The sequence below is a fragment of the Coregonus lavaretus genome (genome assembly GCF_964263955.1).
Source record: "Coregonus lavaretus genome assembly, chromosome: 1".
Lineage (NCBI taxonomy): Eukaryota > Metazoa > Chordata > Actinopteri > Salmoniformes > Salmonidae > Coregonus > Coregonus lavaretus.
In genome coordinates, this window is record NC_139988.1 from 66680505 (window position 1) to 66704062 (window position 23558).

Sequence of the window (23558 nt, forward strand, 5' to 3'; positions counted from 1 at the left end):
TATATACAAAGGAAGTATTATGTTGGTGTATTGGTTCACTGTTTTGGAGGAGTGAAATTATAGGACATGGAAACTACAGGACATTAAGATATGGTGATCGTAATCTCGGTGATGATAATATATCAATCTGTCAACTCACCTGGTCTGTTTCCTTCATGGTGTGGTGTTGATATTCTTCTGGAATGAAGAAGCATATGACTCCATCTCTTTGGCACCCAGTAGCTGTTGGTGTTGGCTTGCTCAACCGTGTCTACCGAGTGTGTGTGTGTGTGTGTGTGTGTGTGTGTGTGTGTGTTTACCCTTGTTGTTCTAAGTCTCCAAGGAACAATTGATTGTGCAATTGGCATTATCAGGTATAACCGGAAGTAGAACCCCAAATGGACCTGCTTCAAATCCATGTTCGTGACTCAGTCAGGACTTCTCTAGTAGTGCCAGGTTTTCAGCACACCCATTGATTTAACTCCTCTCTTATAATCAACTTCAAAATGGGTTTGAATGGAGAGGAAGTATTTTTTGGGGGGTTTTGATTTTATTCGCAATGAAGGTTAACACAAAGAAAGAATATGAGATGTTGGAAGGAGAAGGCTAAATCTCAAAGGAATGAAGTCCATGCAGGAGTTGAATGTGGAAGCTGTTCAACAAAATACTTGCTGAATAATCAAACAATATACACTGTAGTAATCTATAGTGTAATCAACAGACAATACTGTAATCCAATTTGAAATGACCATCGGGGGAAATGACATGCCCATGTTATTGTTGCCAATTCTGATATTGAAAATGAAACCCCTCTTCCATTTATCCTACGTGTGAACAACAACAGCATTAATGCTAGTGCTGTTGGAACAGACCATAGCAATCAATAACACTATGACATGCAACATAATACAGTGTAAATCCCTCCCATGTTCTTCTAATTGAGTGAGTTTACCCCGACTCTAATTTCTGTGTTCAGAAGTAGACTGCCTCTTGCCTGGAATCCAAACGGACTTCGCTACATTTCAACATTGTTTCACTTGAGCGGAACTTTCAGTCTGGTTAAACCAGGCTAGACAGACTCCAGCATCGCAGAAGAACACAATTAGCCTCCAACCCAAAAAATGTAAAGCACACAGCAAGCTGCCAAAGTAAACACATTCTCTCTTCCAAAATGCCAATAGGGACAAAAGAACAAGGCTGTTTGGCTTTGCTTTTCCGTGTCTTAGGGTGTAGGTTTGAGGCCATGGCCTCTATTTGTGTTGCGGCCATAATTAGGGTGTGTCATAATCAGAGAATGATCCGTCCGCTAATTGACCACTGTTCAGTTCCTACTCAGGACAACATCTGGAGATGGATAACAAAGAGGGCGAGACCGAATGAGAGAATAGAGGGACGATGAGACCGAATGAGAGAATAGAGGGACGATGAGACCGAATGAGAGAATAGAGGGACGATGAGACCGATGGAGGGAGGCTACAGAGAAGAGGCAGACTGTGTGAAATAGAAAAAGAGAAGTTTACAGTTTACAGTGTGTGTTTAGCGTGGCAGGTCACTGTCCTCAGACCAGAGAAGAGACCGACACCCTGGATTAGCCTGTTGTTGTTGTGTAACTCAGGGAGAGTTAGCATGGCAGCACTGTTGGGATAATCCAAGTAGACATTAGCCGTGCATAGAGATAGCCACTGGCACAGAGTATAACAAGACCACACCTGCACCCACTCTTAACTTAGCGTAGCTACTGTGCAAAGTAATTGTGCCTAGGGCCTAAATGAAATCGCACGCATTCACACACAATGTGACTCAATGTGTGCACTTGAGTCGCGCCTCAAGTGGAGCCACTGATCACAACATTGTCTGAACATCTCGAGAGACAGGAAACTGTTTACCCTGTTTATCATATGTTAGCATACATCTATGCACCCAAGCACAAAAGCAGTGTTGTTTTTGGTCTCTCTGTGTCTTGGTCAGATCTTGGTCACTTCCTCGTTAGGAGGAAAGGGGGGCGGCTGTGGTGGTGCTGGTTGACAATCGTACATTGTGTGTATGCTGGTGCTGCTCCACAAAGGGCTCATTGTGGAGCGTGACGGCCCAGGAGAGGGGAACAGGACTCTGCTAAGGGTCTGGGGGGCGTGTGGGGTCTTGGGGCTGGAGGCTTGTCCGTGGAAAGGCCGGACTGTACTGTACTCAGCTGACAGGGCTGGGAGACTGCACATCAAATCAAATCAAGTGTGAGAGGAGTCCCGTGCTTGACTGCTCGGGGTCAAAGCTCCGCCTCCAATAGTCCTCCAAATCCTATATCTCCCACTGTGCTGTAATAGTATTATGAAAGTGATTTTTCATCACAAACTCAATGTTGTGGATTATTGTTACATAAAATACAAAAAAATAACATTTTTATGTCTCTAGAGAATCTTGTGCTCTGAGTTTAAAGCTGAGATCTTAAGCGGCTTGGAAAACTGTCCACAGAATTTGTAATATTGTTTTGGCCTATACTCTCCTGACCCCTCCCAAGGACCCACACACGTGTTTGTTTACATGGACAGATGGCCTTACCTCCAATGGCATTCTGTCTCCTCTCGCTCCCTCTCTCCATCCTTCTCTCTCTATGTCGCTGGAGCTGAAAGTGTACACAGAAGCGCCTTGTAAAATATTGATTCTACAATGTATCCTATGACATACTGTAAACAGCCCATATTTCTCTCTTCCTCTTCCCTTCTCTTTCAACCCCCTCCCCCTTTTCTCTAATGTCTGAGAGTGACAGGGCTCTCAGGTCAAGCTGACGCCAGTCTCTTTGCAGTCTCTCTCTGAAGCAGGCACAGGCCCTCTCTCCCAGCTGTCTGTCAGATCCGGCTGTTGCGCTGGCCTCTCACCTCAGACTTAAGAGCCCTTCCACACACAACAGGGTTTTATAGGGGCAGAGGCACAGGCGAGACGCACAGAGAAATCAAGGATTATCATAATGTCTAATTCTAGGTCTCTGCAAGTTTAGGCTAACTCTTCTGTGGAGAAAACTCAATTGTACATCAGTCAGTCAGCTGAAACACACATGCCCCTTCTAGCACAGTTCTCTATTAATTGAGAGGGACCATAACAGTAGGGATAGGGCAAACGGAACCTCCCGACTGCTTTTTGGGCGGGATAACCATAAACTGTCAGTCATTGACTTTCTTCACCACATCAAAGAGCCTCAATAGGGCTAAATTGCTGAATGATTGACCGGACATGGTTATTTTTTTAGTCATTTTAGCAGACGCTCTTATCCGGAGCGACTTACAGTTAGTGAGTGCATACATTTTTATACTGGCCCCCCATGGGAATCGAACCCACAACCCTGGCGTTGCAAACGCCATGCTCTACCAACTGAGCTACAGAGGGTTATCCTGCTCATCTTGGCTTCTGTAATCTTGTAATCTCTAGCTGACTTGACCCTGATACCTTTTAATTTGGTCTCCCACTTAATCTCTCGACGCAATTCAGGATCGATGGTGGTTGTAATTCATCATCTGTGGGTCTTCTGCACTGATGCTTAGGACCTCAGTGGCATTTTGGCTGCCTGTAATTCTGCCTGTTTGTTTGTGGATTTGAGTAGAGAAGGGCTTGGGGATTGGGGCTGTCCACGTTGCTGCCAGTGGTCTTTGTTCCTATTGGTTGTATATTGGTTGTATACGTGTAGTACTCGTCAGTCACGTCCTTTAAACCCCGCTGCGTACCGGAGTTGATCTCCTCCGGCTCGGTTTAAGGTCAGGAGAAGGTCAGACTGACTAAAAGCCAAATTCTCCAAAATGCTTGCGGTAGCGTTTGTGTCCACATGTGTTTGTTTTGATGTTTGCATGATTGGGAAGAGTTGTATGACGTTGATGTATCTCTGTAACCTGTGTGTTATACAAAGTGACTTTGTGAAAGATATTTACAGATGGTGCCTCTTTTCTGTTTGTGGTCATGTCGGCACTCCACTATTCACTGTCAATGAGCCATAACCACACAAACCCATAGTGTATTTGCATTTAACTGTATAGAAGATAGACTGTTTGGGTGAGCATTCACTTACCAGTATTGTTGCTTGGCTAGTTCAGTGGTCCCGCTGTTTGTGTAGGTTAAATGATAGAGGAGCCATGTACCCATGCATAGCTGTTTATGCAGCACAGCTAGCAATCATTGAGTGGATTAAATAAACGCTCTCACCCTCCCTGTGTTATCCTGTGACCCTGCAATATTAACAAGAGAGCGGAACAGAGATCAGTACCGTGTGGGAAATTCTGGAGATCAATGGCACCAAAAACAACATGCTGTAGATGTTTTGAGTTTGTATGCGAGCTTTGTTACCCAGGTGTGTCTAGCATTATGTCTATATGGTGTGTTTACATCTGCATTGATGTGTTTTTGTGTGTGTGTGTGTGTTCATATGTTTGTAATACTAACTATACTCACTTAGTGATACTCAAATGGTGGGTTGAAGGCTATGGTTTTAAATTGGGCTATGCCTAGAAACGGTTTATTTGGTGCGTCACAAGAAAGTTCAAAAGATTTTAGGGGGGGTTACAGTGCTAGTGACCCACTACTGCTCTATCTGACCCTGCCCTGTCTCCCTCTCTGTGTCCTATAGCCCAGCACGCTGCCCCAGGGCACCATCAACATGAACCAGTGCTCTGACGTCATCGACGGGGAGTCCAAGACGGGCCAGAAGAACTCCTTGTGTATTCTCACCCCCGATAGAGAGCACTTCATCCGGGCCGAGTGCCGCGAGATCATCAACGGGTAAGACATGCAGCTGACTAGGGCACAATGTAGGAAAACTAAATGCAGGTAGGAGGGAGATGGCAACATCACCACACAACAACAACCCCCTCTACCTACTTGGTTTGTTGTGGCGGCCTCTCCTTCTCCCATTTTATATTTGTACTGTTCTCAGTGGATGTCTTTTGACAAGTACTGGACAAGTGGATGCACAAGCGTAGGTTAGCATTTTTCATCATGAATCTTGTTCTGGAGGCAGCTCTTCAGAGTATTAACTATCCGGCACAGCCACGCAGTCCTAAAATCGGATTTTAAACCTAACCTTAACCCAAACCTTAACCACACTGCTAACCTATTAATCTTAACCTGAAATGAAGACCAAAACATTTTTATGAATTTTTACAATATAGCCAATTTTGACTTTGCAGCTGGCCTATCTAAGGGGAAATCACTTAGTTCTGCCTCCAGGACAAGACTCATGACAATAAACATCAACCTGAGCCACAAGCAGGCATCCGTGATATTACTTTCACCTATAAAGGGAAGAGTAAGAGAGGAAGTCATTGCTTCCAATGATTGAAATACTGGAGTTCTGTCCTAGAGTTCATTGAACCTGTGGCACGAAAGCCAGTCAGAGAGAGAGGGAAAGGAAAAGATGGCTGGAGAAAGTGTTGTTGCACAGGCTTGTGGGTGCTGTTTCATGTCTGTCCGAACAGCTCTGCCCCCTGCTGTCTCAATCAGGCTAGTGCAGTCAGTACTCTCCCTAATTCGCACTGCAATGACAGTGCACATTCTTTCAGTGTCCCCTGCCTCCTTCACTGCCTCCCATCTCCATCATTCACTCACTACCTCACTCTTTTATTAAGCCCTCTCACCAACCCTTAACCCTTAATACACTGCCCTACCTTGTACCTCCTGTCCATCCACAGACACAATAGCACTGCTCTGCTAGCATCTCCCTTCCTCCTGAACACTCTCCTGTTCTAGCTACCATCTTATGTCCCCATACCAACCAACACACTGTCCTCACTGTTAACACACCTCCCTAGTTCCCACGCGTCTTTCTCCGTCAACCCCACATTTTATAACTAATGTAAATGTAACCTTACTGCCCTCCCCTGCAAAGTCCTTCACGACCCACCTCTTGACACACTTTGCAGTGACCCCTCCCTCCCCCTGTACCTGGTTCTCTGCCATCCTGGAAACATATTGGTCCAGGCAGTGTACTTGCCATCTGATGGGTGGGGGCCGGGCCAATAACAAACACCCAGTTTAAGAGGATCTCTGTTTTTCTCATGGTCTGGATAAGCCTCTGGCTTTTCCCCCACCCCGCTACCCAGTCTTCCATAGAGGGGGATTAGGCCTGACACATACAGTATGAGGACAACACGAAAACTCACTTTCAATCTCTAACTACCACTCAGGCAGATTATATACTGTACTTTACAACAACTGTAAAAACAGCTGTAAACATTTAACATTTTAGTCAATCTCAATCTTGGCACACTCAATGACATCCTGAATTTTTTTTTCTCAATCTTAATCTGTAGGCTAATCTTTACTAGTTGGCAAAGACTAATGCCAGTAGTACACTGAAATTAGATCTCTACTATTCAATTTGTTGTTGGATTGGTGTTGAAATGCCACCCGTCAAGGTTGTCTGAGATGGGGGGGGGGAAATATTGACGACAAACACTGGACACCCCCCCTTCTGTATCCAGACTGAGTATTGTATTTAGTTGTTGTTGTGGGAAGGCTTTTTTTTTGTGGGGGCGGGGGGGTCCCTCAAGGTTTGAAAGTAGTCCATTGTGGTGATTCTCACAGCCAATTAGTGGATGTGTAATTCAGTATATCTGAGGATATTAGAGAATGCCATGGCAGAAGAAGTAGATGAAGTCCTAGGTGTTAAGAATGAGACATTGGTCTCCCAAATACAGTACTTACCTGGGCCCAGTTTCCCAATTAGTGATGGAACTTAAGCTTAACATTATAATTATTCCACAATACTGATGACGGATCATCTTCTAGAGACCTATATGGCTGCAAATATTGAGATGGCTTATTCTAATGCATACCCTATAATAATACACAAAATCACAGATTTGGCACATATAGTAACACATTATATTATGAAATATATTGAGGCAATACATTTGACAGTAGCCTACAATTAGCAAAATAGAACTTATTTAATTGAACATGAAATGTATTTCAATATGATTTGAAATATATAGGCCTAGGCTGTATAGCCTACTATATTTATATTTTAAAGCAGTCATCTCGGTTTTCACTTTAAGCATATTTTTATCCTTCGCTTTTTTGTAACGATTGCAAAGACATTGACAACTTTTGTATTTGTAGCTGTGGTCACAAAGGTGACAGATAAACATAGGTATCGGAGATCTGCGGATAAAGTGACGCGGGAGGGCAAAGAAGCATCTAACGACGCACTTAGCTGTTCCTCGAGTGGTCTGAAGCAATCGGTAAATGAGGGTTTTCAAGTGCAACTTTAGTAACGATGGTTTTGGGAAATGGCACAGGGATTTAATGATGCTCCTATGGAGGTTCTAACGGTGAACTTAGCCTTACGATGGCTTGATTGGTGATGAGTGTCTGAGACATACATGTACTGTATTTCACAGACCAGAACCAGTGTTTCCAAGTGGTAGGACCAGCTGGCAGGTCACAGCCTGTTTGTTTTGGGTCGTGACTGGGTCACGTCTAGGAACAGTGGTTTTGTTTATTCAGTGGCTCATGGGAAAACTCCAAAACCTATTGATGGGTCTTACATCACCAAAAAGTTTGGGAACCATCAGTCTGGAGTTTTGTCTAGTTTTTATGTTTGTCACTAATGAGTGATTTTTGCCCCTTTGATTGTCTCTGCAGATGGCAGGAGGCCCTGACGGTCTATCCCCGGACCAACAAGCAGAACCAGAAGAAGAAGCGCAAAGTGGAGCCACCCACTCCTCAGGTACCATGCCCTCCACTCTGAGATTCTAATTAAGTACTGGATACTGGACAATGTATTGGATATGTGGTCTCTCTATTGCAGGGTCTCCCAAACTCTGTCCTCGGGACCCCAAGGGGTGCACATTTGCGTTTTTGCCCTTACACTACACAGCTGATTCAAATAATCAGCTAATCATCAAGCTTTGATAATTTGAATCAGCTGTGTAGTGTTAGGGCAAAAACCAAAAGGTGCACCCCTTGGGATCCCGAGGACCGAGTTTGGGAAACGCTGCCCTATTGTATAATGTACTCCAACAAACTGAAGGGTCCTATTGTAACAGGGTGTATGGTGGATATAGGGCCAGTACACTGTAGCTTAAGATGAATCATAATGGTTTTGTGTGAAGTCATCTTATTGCATTGAATTTAAGAGGCTTGTATGATAACATGACGGACACTTTTGCCCTGAGGGGAATTTAAATGAAATGTCCATGTCAGGACATGCTTATTTAATTTTTTTTGTCATTTAGCAGACGCTCTTATCCAGAGCATACATGTTTGTTTTTTTCATACTGGCCCCCCGTGGGAATCGAACCCACAACCCTGGCGTTGCAAGCACCATGCTCTACCAACTGAGCTACTCAGCCACTACAGAGGTTCTCTCTGTTAGATACATTAAAAAAAGAGGGCAACGCAAAGGTAATAGAGGTTTTAATGACTAGATGAAGTAATGGTATTGAATATCCTTTTCTATGGACCACACACTTTGTGGTGTGATTTTGTTATTTTCCTTTCTTCCTTTCATTTTGATGTGATGCCAGATTTGTGGCGGGGCAGAGACTGGCTCCGAAGCTCATTGTCTGGGTCTTCTAATGGCAGTGGACCGAAACAGACCGACCCCCACTCTGAGTCTAGTAGACACTAACAGCCTCATTTGCTTAAGGGAAAACACAGACAGAGGGGTGACCCTCACTTTTATGCCATGTTGGCCTTCAAAGTCCTGTGTTGCTGAAATCTGCTCTTCACAGCAGTGAGTGTAGCTCCTGTCCGTCTGTCTGTCTTGTTTTGTCTAATTGGCTTTTCTGTCTGCCCCCTCTCTCTGTGCCCTCCTTCTACCCACTCAGTAGCAGTAATTACTGGTGCTGGCTGGCAGCATTCTGCACAGAAACCCCAGAACAAATGCAGGGGCCAGAACTGGGTTAACAGTGCTCTGGATCAGAAATACCGCCGGTGGGGGCCAGAGTTATTGCTTGTTCCTACAAAACACTGTCTGTCTGACTTTCTGTACTTCTCTTTTATATGTATGTACAAGCATGGTATGTGTTGAGTCAATGACACTCATTGACATTCTGGTGGAGCCACTTGCAGATAGACGGTACAATGAGTCAAGGCCAAGCCATGTAATTAAGGTTGTTTACTTGAGAGCGTGATGACGCTTTCATTGCAGGTTCCAGATCGTTTTCCGTCATCGTCGCAGCCAAGGCTGACCAGTGATGTTTGACTGATCTCTGTACCAGGGCGTAATTATAGGAAACAGGTTGTCACATATGTGCATATTCAATGTAAGAATGTGTCTCCACCTCCCCCTTACTAAAAACAGTGCTAAAAAGCCATTTCCACCTGAAACCTCTCTACCCACTTACACGTGTCTCACCGGAGATTCTTGTCTGCTCTGTAAATACATAGGCACAGAGAAACATCTGTTTGCTTTCTGGGAAGTGGCTCCAAGGCAAACAGCGCCTAACAAGGAGAAGTTAAGTCCACTGTAGCTTGACAGGCCATTCTGGTGTTGCTGGCTTTTCCTGAGAGTGCCCAGAAACGGTCTTTCTATGGTCCTCTCTAGTTAAAAAAACTATTGGGACAGAAATGTGATGATTATCCTCCAAACCCTTGCTCCTTGCTATAAAGTCTTGAGTAGCAGGGACTTTGAGGTAAGAAAATCTGCTCCGCCATGGCAAGGGGACACTGGCAGGGCATTAGTGGCTCCATGTCCTGTTCCAGGCTTCAAGAATCTTCAACCTTGTTGAGAAGACCAACCTCTGGAATGGACCCCCATAGGGTTCAGTTGTCAGGCCCACCTGACTGTGAAGACTCACTGTTATTGCTAAGAAGTGTGTCAGCCATAGTAGTTATTAAGTGCCTTGCTCAAGGGCACATCAACAGATTGTTCACTGTCGGCTCGGGTATTCAAACAAGCGACCTTTCGGTTACTGACCCACCCCTCTAACCGCTAGGCTACCTGCTGCCCAATAGATCCACCCCCTAACTGCAAAGGCTCTGTGTGATTTGCAGGGTGTACGAAGTCCAAGTTGTCAGTTAACCACCGGAGACATGAACGGACAGGCTGTGAGTTCAGCCAAACTTGATGTACTTCAAATCCTGAATGGCTACACAATACCACTCTCAATCCTTAATCCCAATCAATGCAGGTGGAGGGGGATCAAAGTGGATACTCTTTTTACATCTTTCTTGTTTCAAATGCAGTAATTCAGAGTTCAGTGGCATGCCTCCATGTGTGCTGTTTGACAGGGGATTGGCCAGAGATAATGACATCTGAATAGACCCTTGCTTTTCTACCTTAAACATATCCCAAGAATATACTCGCAGGGAAAGGAGGAAAGGGAGGTGCAGATGGAGGTAGGAATTATCAGTATCGCAAAATACTAAGAATAATCAAATGTACTCGCTGTCTACCATTTATTAACCATGATTACATGCCAACACTGATTTGTTTTGTGTGTATGTGTACTATATGTACTGAATGCAGGTATTGGTAAAAACCATAAATGAGCAGACTCGTATGGGACTTTACAGTAAATATACTGCCTTGTTATTAACAAGCATTTGGAGACATTAAGTATGAAGTCGGCATAAGTCGTCACATCTCTATCCCACAGAATGTTTCCCTTGTCTGTTCTGTCCTCTACAACAACACAGGTGGGACTGCCATGAAGGAGCTCTTTGTTCTTTGTTGAGCTGTCTGTCTGCCTCTCTTTCTTTCATTCACTCTGCCCCTCCCTCCATCCCTCTTAAGTCTGTCAATCTGTGCTGTTGTGAAACAATACTCTTTGTACATACTGTCTCTTCGCTAAACTTTTATTGACAGCGCTAAAGGAACTCTTAGTCATTGGAATACATGAAAAAGCTCCCCCAAAAAAGAGATGCTGAACACATGGACTCAATAGATGGTCAGGATTCATCTTCAATGTTGACATGTGTAACGATTGCGTTTGTGTCTCTTCTCCTTCTTCCTCCACTGAACCCTCTTGCACTCTTGTCTTTCCCTCTCTCTCCCTTTCACCTCTCTCTTTCCCCCTCTCCCACTCCCCACCTATACCCCCAGGAGCCCGGCCCAGCCAAGGTGACAGTGACCAGTAGCGGGGGCAGTATCCCCTGCCTGCCCAGCAGTATAGCCAGTGCAGAGCGGGTGCCGGCCAGCCGCTCCACCCTGTGGCAGGAGGAGAGGTGGAGCAGGGCATCCACCATCCCCTGCAGCCGCAGCGCCTCCTGTCTCAGCCAGCTGACCCAGAGCCACCCCGGGTCCAGCGTCACCAGAGAGGGTGAGGAAAGACTGGACACACACTTTCACCAAAGCCAATACATTTTTTGGGTGTCAGCATAGCAGTCATTTAGTTTGTAATCAACATCCAAGGGAGTTATTGGACGCCAATGTTGATATCCCCGCTCTGTGTTCATGTACACTACATGGGCAAAAGTATGTGGACACCCCTTCAAATTAGTGGATTCGGCTATTTCGGCCTCACCGTTGCTGACAGGTGAATAAAATAGAACACGCAGCCATGCAATCTCCATAGACAAACATTGGCAGTAGAATGGCCTTACTGAAGAACTCAGTGACTTTCAACGTGGCACCGTCATAGGATGCCACCTTTCCAATAAGTCAGCTCGTCATATTTTTATCCTGCTAGAGCTGCCCCGGTCAACTGTAAGTGCTGTTATTGTGAAGTGGAAACGTCTAGGAGCCACAACGGCTCAGCCGCAAAGTGGTAGGCCACACAAGCTCACAGAGCGGGATCGCCGAGTGCTGATGCGCGTAGTGTGTAACAGTTGTCTGTCCTCGGTTGCTAAACTCACTACCGAGTTCCAAACTGCCTCTGGAAGTAACGACAGCACAAGAACTGTTCGTCGGGAGCTTCATGAAATGGGTTTCCATGGCCGAGCAGCCGCACACAAGCCTAAGATGAACATGCGCAATGCCAAGTGTCGGCTGGAGTGGTGTAAAGCTCGCCGCCATTGGACTCTGGAGCAGTGGAAATGCACGCGTTCTCTGGAGTGATAAATCACGCTTCACCATCTGGCAGTCCGATGTTCGAATCTGGGTTTGGCGGATGCCAGGAGAACGCTACCTGCCCCCAATACATAGTGTCAACTGTAAAGTTTGGTGGAGGAGGAATAATGTTCTGGGGCTGTTTTTATGGTTTGGGTTATGCCCCTTAGTTCCAGTAAAGGAAATCTTAATGCTACAGCATACAATGACATTCTAGACGATTCTGTGCTTCCAACTTTGTGGCAACAGTTTGGGGAAGGCCCTTTCCTGTTTCAGCATGACAATGTCCCCGAGCACATACAGAAATGGTTTGTCGAGATCAATGTTGATGAACTTGACTGGCCTGCACAGAGCCCTGACCTCAACCCCATCGAACAGCTTTGGGATGAATTGGAACGGCGATTGCGAGCCAGGCCTAATCGCCCAACATCAGTGACCGACCTCACTAATGCTCTTGTAGCTGAATAGAAGCAAGTCCCCGCAGCAATGTTCCAACATCTAGTGGAAAGCCTTCCCAGAAGAGTGGAGGCTGTTATAACAGCAAAGGGGGGGACCAACTCCATATTAATGCACATGATTTTGGAATGAGATGTTCGACAAGCAGGTGTCCACATACATTTGGCCATGTAGTGTACGTGCTTTATGTATTTTCTGCCCAAAAATTTTTTAATCTGTCGCTTACTCTGCTTTGTTTGCGTGGTTCAAGACGGTAGCTCCCTGAGCGGCGGACGCAAGGTACGAGTGGAGAGCGGCTACTTCTCCCTGGAGAAGACAAAGTCACCGGAGCCCCCCCAGCCCCCCCAGCCTCCCCAGCACCTGCCCCTGACCACCTCAACCTCCCTCGGCGTCCTCCACCACAGGTACAGCCCCAGTGACCTCCCCTCGGACCCCAACACCTCCCTGTACTACCCCTCCTCAGACCCCCTCCCCTCCCCAGGCGCCCTCCTCTCCCCCAGCTACTCCACCATCAGCTCCTCCCAGAGCTCCCTTGACTCGGAGCCCAGCAGCAATGCCCTGAGCTGGGACAGCCAAGGCGGGGCAGGTGGGAATGTTGGAGGTGGTGGTGGTGGGGGAAGAGTGGAACGACCAGGCAAGGACTACGTGGTGCTGTCGAACGTGCCACGGGCACGCCGGCTGAGCCACCGTGAGGCCTTCCGCTCGGACAAGAAGAGGGCGGAGCTGAGGGCTCGCACACGCAGCCCCGGACGGGAGGAGGTGGCCAGACTGTTTGGGCTGGAGCGCAGGTGAGGCTATTGAGATGACACACATACCTGTATTTAACTTATGCACGTAGAAACAGTCAAACACACTACACATAGCATTGTTTTATAACCCCACTGAGTATATTGAATGTAGTCACGCATGCGATCTTCAGTGTTTGGTTTTGAACCTACCCTCCACTACATTCAATTACTATGATCTTCATGGGCTGTATTGGCCTTCTGGCACCACCTAGTGGCAGTAGTCCTCTAGATCCTCTTGTGGCGGTTCTGTTTATAATTGCATTGCTTTCTTGGAGCCAAATTAAAACAAACATATATTTATTGCATGCATATTTCCCCCTCTATCCAGCTCTGTCTACTTTGCTATTTGTTTTTGTTTTTTGTTTCATCTCTTCCAGGAGCTTCTGAAAATCTGCCCTCCCAAACCTTCCGCCCCTGTCCTGCTGCTGCTGTGCCCTGCTGGTTACCGCTGACTACTGCTTTCTCTCATTCCACCTCACACACACACACACACACAAATACACGCTCACTCACATACACTCACACGCTCTCGCTCTCATTCACTCACAATTTCACTCACAATCTCACTCACTCATAGACAATCTCACACTCACTCATTCACACCTGGTCCAGTCTCCTTGGCTAACGCTGATGCTGCCATTGCTGCTGCTCCTGGGAATATGGTCCTTAATCCTACAATGATCCTCCTTCCCCTTCCTCTCCATCTGAAGTTTGATCTCTCCACATAACACTCTATGCTCATCATACTCTGTCATTCTTTTGGGGGCCATTTCCTTTTCTAGTTGCACTTACACATTCTCTATATGGAATATGTGTTGTGCCAAAATTATTAACCAATGTAGTCATTTATCCAAATATTCTTACAATCAAACCAGACTGATGTTTATTGATTTTTGGCACAAAGCAGCCTCCATAGTTCTGCTCTGCTCTTTAGTTAACGCACAGACCTCGAGAGGATTTGCTCTTTTTGTTTTTGTTGCTCATTTGATTGTGTGTTATATCCTGAAGTATGGCCAACTGAAAAGTAACATGACTTTATAAGAAGAATGGCTGCAGACGGTTTCAGTAGCAGGAGTTTGAATGTGTTAGAGCCTCATATTTTAATTGTTGTTTATTGGAAACAAAATACCGTCACTTAAGTACAGCGTGACGAGATAATGATGCATAGCTGAAGTTTCAAAGCCCCTATGTCATGCTGTTTATGTGATACTGTTCATGATAACAAGTGTGTGTGTGTGTGTGTGAATGTGATGCTGACGGCATTGTGTATGTTTTCCACAGGCGTTCTCAGGTGATAGGGAAGTTTGAGTCAGGGGATGGGGAGGGTGTGGAACACATGGACACCAGCTCCCCTTCGGAGCCCCCCTCCAATACCGTGTCTGTCCAGAGGCAGGGGCGTAGCGAGAGACGCTCCCTTGCCTGCAAACAGGTAATGTACCCCCTCCCAACACAATGTGACACAAGGCTGTCGTTAGGTGTGTTAAACTATACATGGCACCTAACATTAGCTGTCATTAACATTAGAAAACCTATAATCCAATTAACAGAGAACTCTCATTCATCATAAACCTTTCAGTTGATGTCAATATGAAGATAACCATGTTACACTTTACGTGAATACAGTACAGTAGTTTACAGTGCATTCAGAAAGTATTCAGACCCCTTGACTTTTTCCACATTTTGTTACTTTACAGCCTTATTCTAGAATGGATTAAAATGTTTTTTTCCCTCATCAATCTACACACAATACCCCATAATGACAAAGCAAAAACAATTGTTTTGCAAAGATTTGCAAATGTGTATATATATATATATATATATATATAAAAAGTATTCAGACCCTTTACTTTGTTGAAGCACCTTTGGCAGAGATTACAGCCTTGAGTCTTCTTTAGTATGATGCTACAAGCTTGGCACACCTGTATTTGGGGAGTTTCTCCTATTCTTCTCTGCAGATCCTCTCAAGCTCTGTCAGGTTGGATGGGGAGCGTCGCTGCACAGCTATTGTCAGGTCTCTCCAGATATGTTAGATCGGGTTCAAGTCCGGGCTCTGGCTGGGCCACTCAAGGACATTCAGAGACATGTCCCGAAGCCACTCCTGCATTGTCCTGGCTGTGTGCTTAGGGTTGTTGTCCTGTTGGAAGGACAACCTTCGCCCCAGTCTGAGGTCCTGAGCACTCTGGAGCAGGTTTTCATCAAGGATCTCTCTGTACTTTGCTCCGTTCATATGTCCCTCGATCCTGACTAGTCTCCCAGTCCCTGCCGCTGAAAAACATCCCCACAGCATGATGCTGCCACCACCATGCTTCACCGTAGGGATGGTGCCAGGTTTCCTCCAGACGTGACGCTTGGCATTCAGGCCAAAGAGTTCGATCTTGGTTTCATCAGACCAGAGAATCTTGTTTCTCATGGTCTGAGAGTCCTTTAGGTGCCTTTTGGCAAACTCCAAGCGGGTTGTCATGTGCCTTTTACTGAGAAGTGGCTTCCGTCTGGCCACTCTACCATAAAGGCCTGATTGGTGGGGTGCTGCAGAGATGGTTGTCCTTCTGAAAGGTTCTCCCATCTCCACAGAGGAACTCTGGAGCTCTGTCAGAGTGACCATCGGGTTCTTGGTCACCTCCCTGACCAAGGCCCTTCTCCCCCGATTGCTCAGTTTGGCCGTGCGGCCAGCTCTAGGAAGAGTCTTAGTGGTTCCTAACTTCTTCCATTGAAGAATGATGGAGGCCACTGTGTTCTTGTGGACCTTCAATGCTGCAGAAATTTTTTGGTACCCTTCCCCAGATCTGTGCCTCAACACAATCTTGTCTTGGAGCTCTACGGACAATTCCTTCGACTTCATGGCTTGGTTTTTGCTCTGACGTGCACTGTCAACTGTGGGACCTTATATAGACAGGTGTGTGCCTTTCCAAATCATGTCCAATCCATTGAACTCCAATCAAGTTGTATAAACATCTCAAGGATGATCAATGGAAACAGGATGCACCTGAGCTCAATTTTGAGTCTCATAGCAAAGGGTCTAAATACTTATGTAAATAAGGTATTTCTGTGTTTTATTTTTTATACATTTGCAACCATTTCTAAAAACCTGTTTTTGCTTTGTCATTATGCGGTTTCGTGTGTAGATTGATGAGGGAAAAAAATAATTTAATCAATTTTAGAGTAAGTCTGTGAAGTCACAAAATGTAGAGAAAGTGATGGGGTCTGAATACTTTCCGAATGAGCTGTAATGAGTGTTTAGTAATATTTCATAGCCAATGGAGTCATATCATGTAGACCCTATATGTTTTCAGGAGATGTCATTGGATGCTGAGAAGGAGTGTTGTGTTCCTGATGTGTCCTGCTCTTCCAACTTCCGGAGGGCAAAGTCCCTGGACCGCCGAGTGACCGAGTCCTCCATGACTGTGAGTGCTGGGCAGTACTTTACGCTAGGTTACGTCACTTTACGCTAGGTTACGTCACTTTACGCTAGGTTACTTCACTTTACTTAATGCAAGGTTACTTTATATTAGGTCACTTTAGTTTGTGCTAGGTTGTTACTTCACTTTACTTTATGCTAGGTTACTTAACTTTAGTTAATGCTAGGTTACTTTACATTAGGTCACTTTAGTTTATGCTAGGTTATGTTACTTTACGCTAGGTTACTTAACCTTACCCTAGGTTACTTTACTAACAGATTACATAGATGGATCTGTGTTACTTAGATCTGATCTGGGAACTGTCCCGGGGTGGTGTTAGGGGTCCTCCTGTCAACGTGTGGTTGGTATGGCCGAGCTGCAGCTGCCAAAATAGCCCCCCCCCCCACAAACCCCCCTGTTATAAATAGCTGGAGTGAAGGGTGTTAAAGCGCCAGCTTTTTGTGCAAAGACACACAGAGAGCGAGGGAGAGCGGGAGTCAAGTGGAAGAGAGTGAGAGTGTGTTAATGAGTCTGTACCAGACTGTGGCCGTGCCACACCTGATGAAGATCAACAGAAACAAGGTAGGGTTGGACGTAGCACAGCTCCTGTTTGTTGACAAAATGGAAAGTTTAGTTCTGGCGGTCTAACAGCAGACGTTCTTGGTTTGAATGGTGACAGTTTGGCCAAGAAGGGCTCGCTTGTTGTGGACCGAGTGGTCACTCATTGAGTCTCCTTTGGATGAAACCATAGAAGGGGTTCTCTGTCTGCGCTGTTTGCTGTATTAGTTGAATGAATCCAAGTCTAATATAAATATAGCGCTAATGTAGAAGCTTTTAATTATGAGTAGAGACTTAAAATGGTTTTATTTTGAACGTCTAAAGACCGTAGCAGTTCTGTCGTAATGTCAACATAAAGTTTTTATGCATTTGCAAGATTACTGTATTTCAGGGTTCAGTGAAAGGTCCCTATTGGGGTGGGTGGGCCACTGTTGCCATTAGTCGAATCTGAGGATTAGGCAGTCTGCTGTGGACTGAAAAGCTATTAGCTGTTAGCTGCTGAGCTGTTGGCAGTTTATTGGGAGCATTTAGCATTGCAGTGAGCTGTCTGGCTCTGGACAAAGATCTGTTAGCTACATGGTTAGCTGTTAGCTGGGAGCTATTACATATTATGCGTAAATGACTACCGATAAAGCAGCGAACACTGATCGTGAAAGCCATGAGCATGAGCTAGTTGTAAATCACGTGTCATGAATTTAAGCTATTGTTGTTGTGATTTTTCAATGTAGCCGGATCTGTTGAATTTCAAGAAAGGATGGATGACCAAGTTATACGAGGATGGGATGGTAATATACTTTATTAGCAGAAATCATTGTGTTGATAAATTATTAGCCGTGCCTTATGACGTATCTCATGGATTTAAGTAGGAGAGTGCGCTTTAACAAAACTAGCAAATGTTATTTTACCTCTAGTGGAAGAAACACTGGTTTGTTCTCACAGACCAGAGTCTACGATACTACAGGGACTCAATAGCTGAGGAGGTAAGGCTCCCTATAATACATCAATACCCTTTTCTCCCCTCAAGAATGTATGCAATGTAATGTTAAATTCGCCCTTGACATTTTTGTTGATCTTTTTGTTGTTTTATTCCAGGCTGCTGATATGGATGGCGAGATTGACCTGTCCACCTGTTATGATGTCACAGAGTTCCCAGTGCAGAGGAACTATGGCTTCCAAATCCTTGTCAGTTTATGGTTTGCTCCTCTGTACCATTGATCAAACCTAAAATGGTCCATACCTTTCACATCTCTAACAAATTGTCGTTCAGCTGTGACCCCGCGCTCTAAAAACAGCATTGACGACACGTGGTATTGCCGTCGGCATTGGGTTTGGCCATTTCTGTTTCCGAACAATGTATTTGTCCCATCGTGAGGGATGTCACTTGACCTGTCATCCCCCCGTGAGAGAGTGGCATCAAGGGTTCTAAGTCTGCCACAGACGTTGCCACCACCCCAACACCCGGAGGCCCTGAATAACATGTTTGTCTAACCTCGCTCATTCAAAAGACCAACCTGGTCTTAAGTCAGCGCTTACTCAATGTTGGCGCCTGCGTGTTTTGGAAAACCATTTTTTCTAAAAATAGCTTTGAATGCTTTCGCCTTAAGCTTTAATGGCACACATGATAGAATGTGAGACGACCTTCGATAGGAGGAGCAAGGTGAGGATGATTACCTCGTGATGCAACTTTTCCCTTGACTATAGGCCAAAATCTTGATCCCTTGGCGATGGGCCACATCCGAAACGTTCTCGCAAATCAAGCATTGATGTCAATGTGGGAGACACACCCAGATCTGAAGTTAGTGTTAGGCCCCATGGACACATGACATCCATAGACATCCATGTCATTTCTGCTGTGGGGGGGGTTGTTGTGTTTACATTGGCTTGGAGCTGGCGTCTGCTCTCCTGGCGCTTCCCTGGTTATTTTCTGTTCGGGGGGTTAGAAATAGAGCAGTGGAGCAGATCGTTCTCTCTTTGGCTGAGAACAACACAGGTTTAGTGACAAGAAATTAATAACTCCAGTATTTATAACACCCTTTAGCTATCTGCATCACAGGCAGATCGGATAGAGGCCAGAATGGGGCTTGACCCAGTGGGGGAACCACAAAACAGAATGATGTAAATGAATGTAACATCCAGTAGAAGCCCTGGATGGAGAGTGCACTCATTTTGTTCATTCATCGTATTCATTATGAAAGATCTCATCCAAAGAGGACCCTCATTATATTTATGAATTATATTCACTGTGTGCAGTCATTGGGATAAGATGCCTTTTATGGTGTAAAAGCATTAAAGATGGGGAATGAACACAAAAGATTTGGGACAGGAGTCAGTGGAGATGAGTTTAGGTTGCTCCCTGACATTTTGGTTACTGACATTATTTATTAGTTAGCTACTACTGGTCGAGAGGAGTGCATCTTAAATAGTATTGGTCATCACTGTCAGCTAGCCATTGTAACACTGTGTGGGTCCTGCCCTGCCCTCCCCTCATGCCCTTCTCTCCTGCCCTGCCCTCCCTTTGTCCAGAGTAAGGAGGGGGCGTGCACCCTGTCGGCCATGACCTCGGGAATCCGCCGCAACTGGATTCAGGCCATCATGAAGAACGTGCGGCCCACCATCGCTCCCCCCGATGTCACCCGGTAAGACCAACACACAGAGCGTGAGAGAAAGTGTGTCAACAAACCCACCACTGACCGACATAACAATTTCCTCACTTTTATTTCCTCTCGCTAATCTCTCTCCTCATCCTCCTCTTCCTCCTCCTTCTCTGGTATTTCCACCCTCTCTGCTTCCAGGAAAAACGTCTCTCTGAAACTGTCCGTTCTGAAGCCCAGGTTGGAGTGCTTGTGTGTTGATCCACGTCCCCTCCCCCAGTGATGTAATGGTTCAGTAATGCCTGCCTGCGTGTTTGTTGTCCCCGCCCTGTGTCCTGAACATTGAGTAATGTCTCCCAAGTAGTGCTGCTCAGGAAGACTGCTGCTGCAGTACACACTCCATCAGTCAATTGAAATAATCATCCATCTTACTTGGCTCGATCAGCGTAGAAAACTATTGTAGATTGCTAAAAGATAATGTATAGAGATATTGAAGAACAGAAAAAACTAGAGATGGAGGCATATAGTTTATATGGTAACACTTACAGTATGTATTTGCTTTGATGAACCATGAAAAGGCAGTTGGAGCCCGAGGAGAGATGAGTGTCAGTGCAACCCTGGTGCAAACACTGTTCTATATGTATCGCAGCAACAGAAGTATTCATATCTTACGGAAGTTGCTTTCGGATCATTTAGCTCCCTGTGCTAGTGTTTCTGCCCAGTGGTCTTGTCTTTCGGTGGGGCTCTTCAGATGCCTATGGACTCTGTATTGGGTTCAGTGTTTCCTCTAGGATTTTTTTCAGCAGTGGTGGCAACGGTAGTGGGGGAGGGGAGTTGGCGCAATGACATGCTAGCTGTTCCCATAGACTTCCAGTCAATGACTATAGGGGAAACACTGGGATTTAGTGTATAGGGTTTTACCCCTGTTTACTGAAAACTCACTTATGGCTCCTTCAACAGGAATGTGGGATATTTTGGGCGTTCCTGCGTAGACACCTCGCGGACACCTCTTCCATATTCTTGGATTGTACCCCTCTCCCATTCCTCTGACCCATCCCCCCCCCACCACCACCACATGATGATGGAAATAGACTTTTCCGTCAGCCCACTTTTTTAGGTGTGCACTCCCCATCGCAGTTTCAGTGAATGCCAAGCAGTGTGCAGATGACTGTGACCACATTCCCCGCTCGTCTACTGCACAAACGGCTAAAGTTGAGAAACTGCAGTGCGCTTGGCTCAAGTCTCGGATTACAGACATGTCTTACGAAAGAGAAAGGCCAAATCTGACCTGAGGCCCATCATGCACTCACTGCAGTTTGGTCCAATTCTCCCAGACTGCTTTAGTGCTAAAATGTCCCAATGTATTCCTCTCATTGTTGTTGTTTAAGCTTACTTTGCGAGCACACAGATGTTTTGTTGTAAGTGAATAGTTAATGTTCTGTAGCAGTGTGAGTAGCTGAGTTTGCATGGGCTTCTTCAGCGCATTTGAGAGTATCAGCATTGATCACGTCGTTAGTCATTACCTGGGATGCAAGATGATTGTAGGTCAGTGATTCTGCACAGTCATCCTTGCTCAGGCCCGTTCCTCTCGAACATGCTGATTGTCTTAACACCAGTACTGAGTGTCTGAAGCCATCACTAACCAGCCTCTTTCTCTCTTTTCCTCTCCATTCATTTCCTCCTCTCTCACTCCTCCCATGTCCTCAGCTCCCTCCCTGACGAGAAGGCCAGAGGGCGGGTGGTGCTGCATCCGTCTCCCCAACCCAGCCCTGACCCCGGTCCTAGCCCCGAGAGCCCCCGGGTGGAGGTCCGGGTGGTCCAAACTCAGAGGTCTGGAGACCACGCTCCTGCCCCGGTCGCCGTCCCTGCCTCGGAGCCACGCAAGAGCCGGGTCCGAGAGCGCAGGCGAGAAGGCCGCTCCAAAACGTACGACTGGTCCGAATTCAAGCCCGGGCAGACTGAGGACCCCAAGAGGGACAAAGCACCAGATACTGTAGACCTCAGCTCTGCTTCTTCCTCCTCCACCTCCTCTTCGTCCTCCTCCACTTCTTCCCTGGCGTCCTCCCCCGTCTCCACCTCCTCCCCCCCAACTTCCTCCTCTATTTCGGTCCCTCCACTTGGCCGGGGCTCTGCCTTGGCAACCGGGGAGGAGGCAGAGCAGGAGCGGGCGCGGCGACGGGAAGAAAGGCAGCAGCGCTTTAAGCAGAATACCCACGCTCCCAGCACAGTTACCACCACAATGACCACCACTGTAAACGCAGTGGGGGCCGAACCGAGGACCCCCGGGGAGTCCCAGGACCAGGGGAGGATGGAGGTCGGCCACCCTGAGCCAGGTGCGGAGGGGAGCGGGGAGAGGGACGGCAGAGCCCCCGACGTGCAGGTGGAGATCGAGCAGCGGTGGCATCAGGTGGAGACCACGCCGCTCCGAGAGGAGAAGCAGGTGCCCATCAGCACCACTGACGCCTGCCTCACTGAGAGACTACCCCCACAGGAGCTAGCTGCCCTGCTGGACAAAGAGGTAGGCTTTTATGTACACCGGCCAAAGCTTCAATATTCTACTGTGTGTCATTATAATGAGGAACCATACTATATTCTAATGTATGTGTATGATGCAGCTGGGGCAGACCCAGAAAGAGCTGGCCAGACTGCAGGAGCAGAACAACCTGCTGCAGGAGCAGCTGGAAGATGCCAGGGGGAGAGAGCACAGTGCCAGGGAGGGTTACATACTACAGGTACCACACACCAACAGGAACTGATCACTTCTGATTAGTTGTATATTAGTTTTAGTTAGTTGGCGGTTATTATAGCTTGAGAGATGACCAATCATGTAGCTTTAAATTATTGTCAATGATATGCCCTTTACTGTGAGTTCATGTTTGGAGGGGTTTTATCGTTTTGATATTCTGGCTCGTTTTCACAGCAGGGTTTCGTATTCACAGTTTGTATATTACATTACTGAACATCTTTAGCGTGAGCTACAGTATTTACAATCGAAGGCAATGTTCGCACTTATCGTAATATAAACAGATAGCGTGAGGATGTGGATGAGATGTTGCGTGTGTGGCTTCGATGACTTGTGCGTGAAATTCTACTAACAGGTGTGGGGGCTTAGTCTTAAAAACAGATGTGCATGGTTGTGGTGTTCTCAGCATGATTTTTCACTAACTGTTTTTACGGAGTCTCACATCTACTGGGGGAAATGATTGGTTTGGATTGATGCTGAAGGTAAGAACCTAGAGGAGCTTTGCGCTGTGCTTTTTCTTTCTTTCTTGTCGTTCGTGTCATCCTGTCCTCTCAGCCTGTTTTTGTGCATGACTTTTTGGGGTTTGGGAGTATGCATGGTTGCATTAATTTCCTTGTTCATTTACAGTTCATGTTCCCACATTCATACATGTAATGATGCCACACTGTACTGGCACATTGGACATTTGATAGTTTTCTCATCACAGTCACACTTTATTTCCTGCAACATTATTTATGAGTTGAAATATCAGGGGCAATAGAGACCATTTTACTCATTTTAGTTTCACCATCTATTCACAGTTGTATGTTTTGTCTTTTGTTCGGTCACTTTATGTTCACCAGCATTTTTTTCCTTCATTATATTTAGTTATTTTCCATTTTCACCCTTGATGTCACCCTGAAAAAGCACAGTGGGGAAGCTTGGGACAAAGCTTTTCAAAAGATATCAAAATATATCAAATCTATATTGAGATGGGAATGCAATTCCTGGGTTTTTCCTCATAGCCCCAGAGATGTGGTTCACCGTAACTGTGGGGGTAAATAAAAGATGTCACTAATCAAACTGTCTCATCAATCT

At 46.0% G+C, this 23558-nt stretch overlaps 1 protein-coding gene across 3 annotated transcripts in view; it reads left to right on the top strand.

The window, feature by feature from the left end:
• The window catches only part of LOC311099256 (myosin phosphatase Rho interacting protein), an 83731-nt gene that overhangs the window by 42077 nt on the left and 18096 nt on the right, over window positions 1-23558 (top strand). For 2 of the 3 annotated variants that reach the window (XM_084139951.1, XM_084139952.1), the window contains 12 exons: window positions 4583-4734; window positions 7600-7684; window positions 11006-11222; window positions 12657-13194; window positions 14476-14623; window positions 16485-16595; window positions 17876-17932; window positions 18059-18127; window positions 18240-18329; window positions 19671-19783; window positions 21446-22256; window positions 22354-22470. In XM_084139951.1, the coding sequence (XP_083996077.1) occupies window positions 4583-4734; window positions 7600-7684; window positions 11006-11222; window positions 12657-13194; window positions 14476-14623; window positions 16485-16595; window positions 17876-17932; window positions 18059-18127; window positions 18240-18329; window positions 19671-19783; window positions 21446-22256; window positions 22354-22470 (2508 nt within the window). Of the gene's footprint in view, window positions 1-4582; window positions 4735-7599; window positions 7685-10220; window positions 10300-11005; window positions 11223-12656; window positions 13195-14475; window positions 14624-16484; window positions 16596-17875; window positions 17933-18058; window positions 18128-18239; window positions 18330-19670; window positions 19784-21445; window positions 22257-22353; window positions 22471-23558 lie in introns of those variants that run through there. The other variant, XM_084139953.1, reaches the window with a different exon arrangement.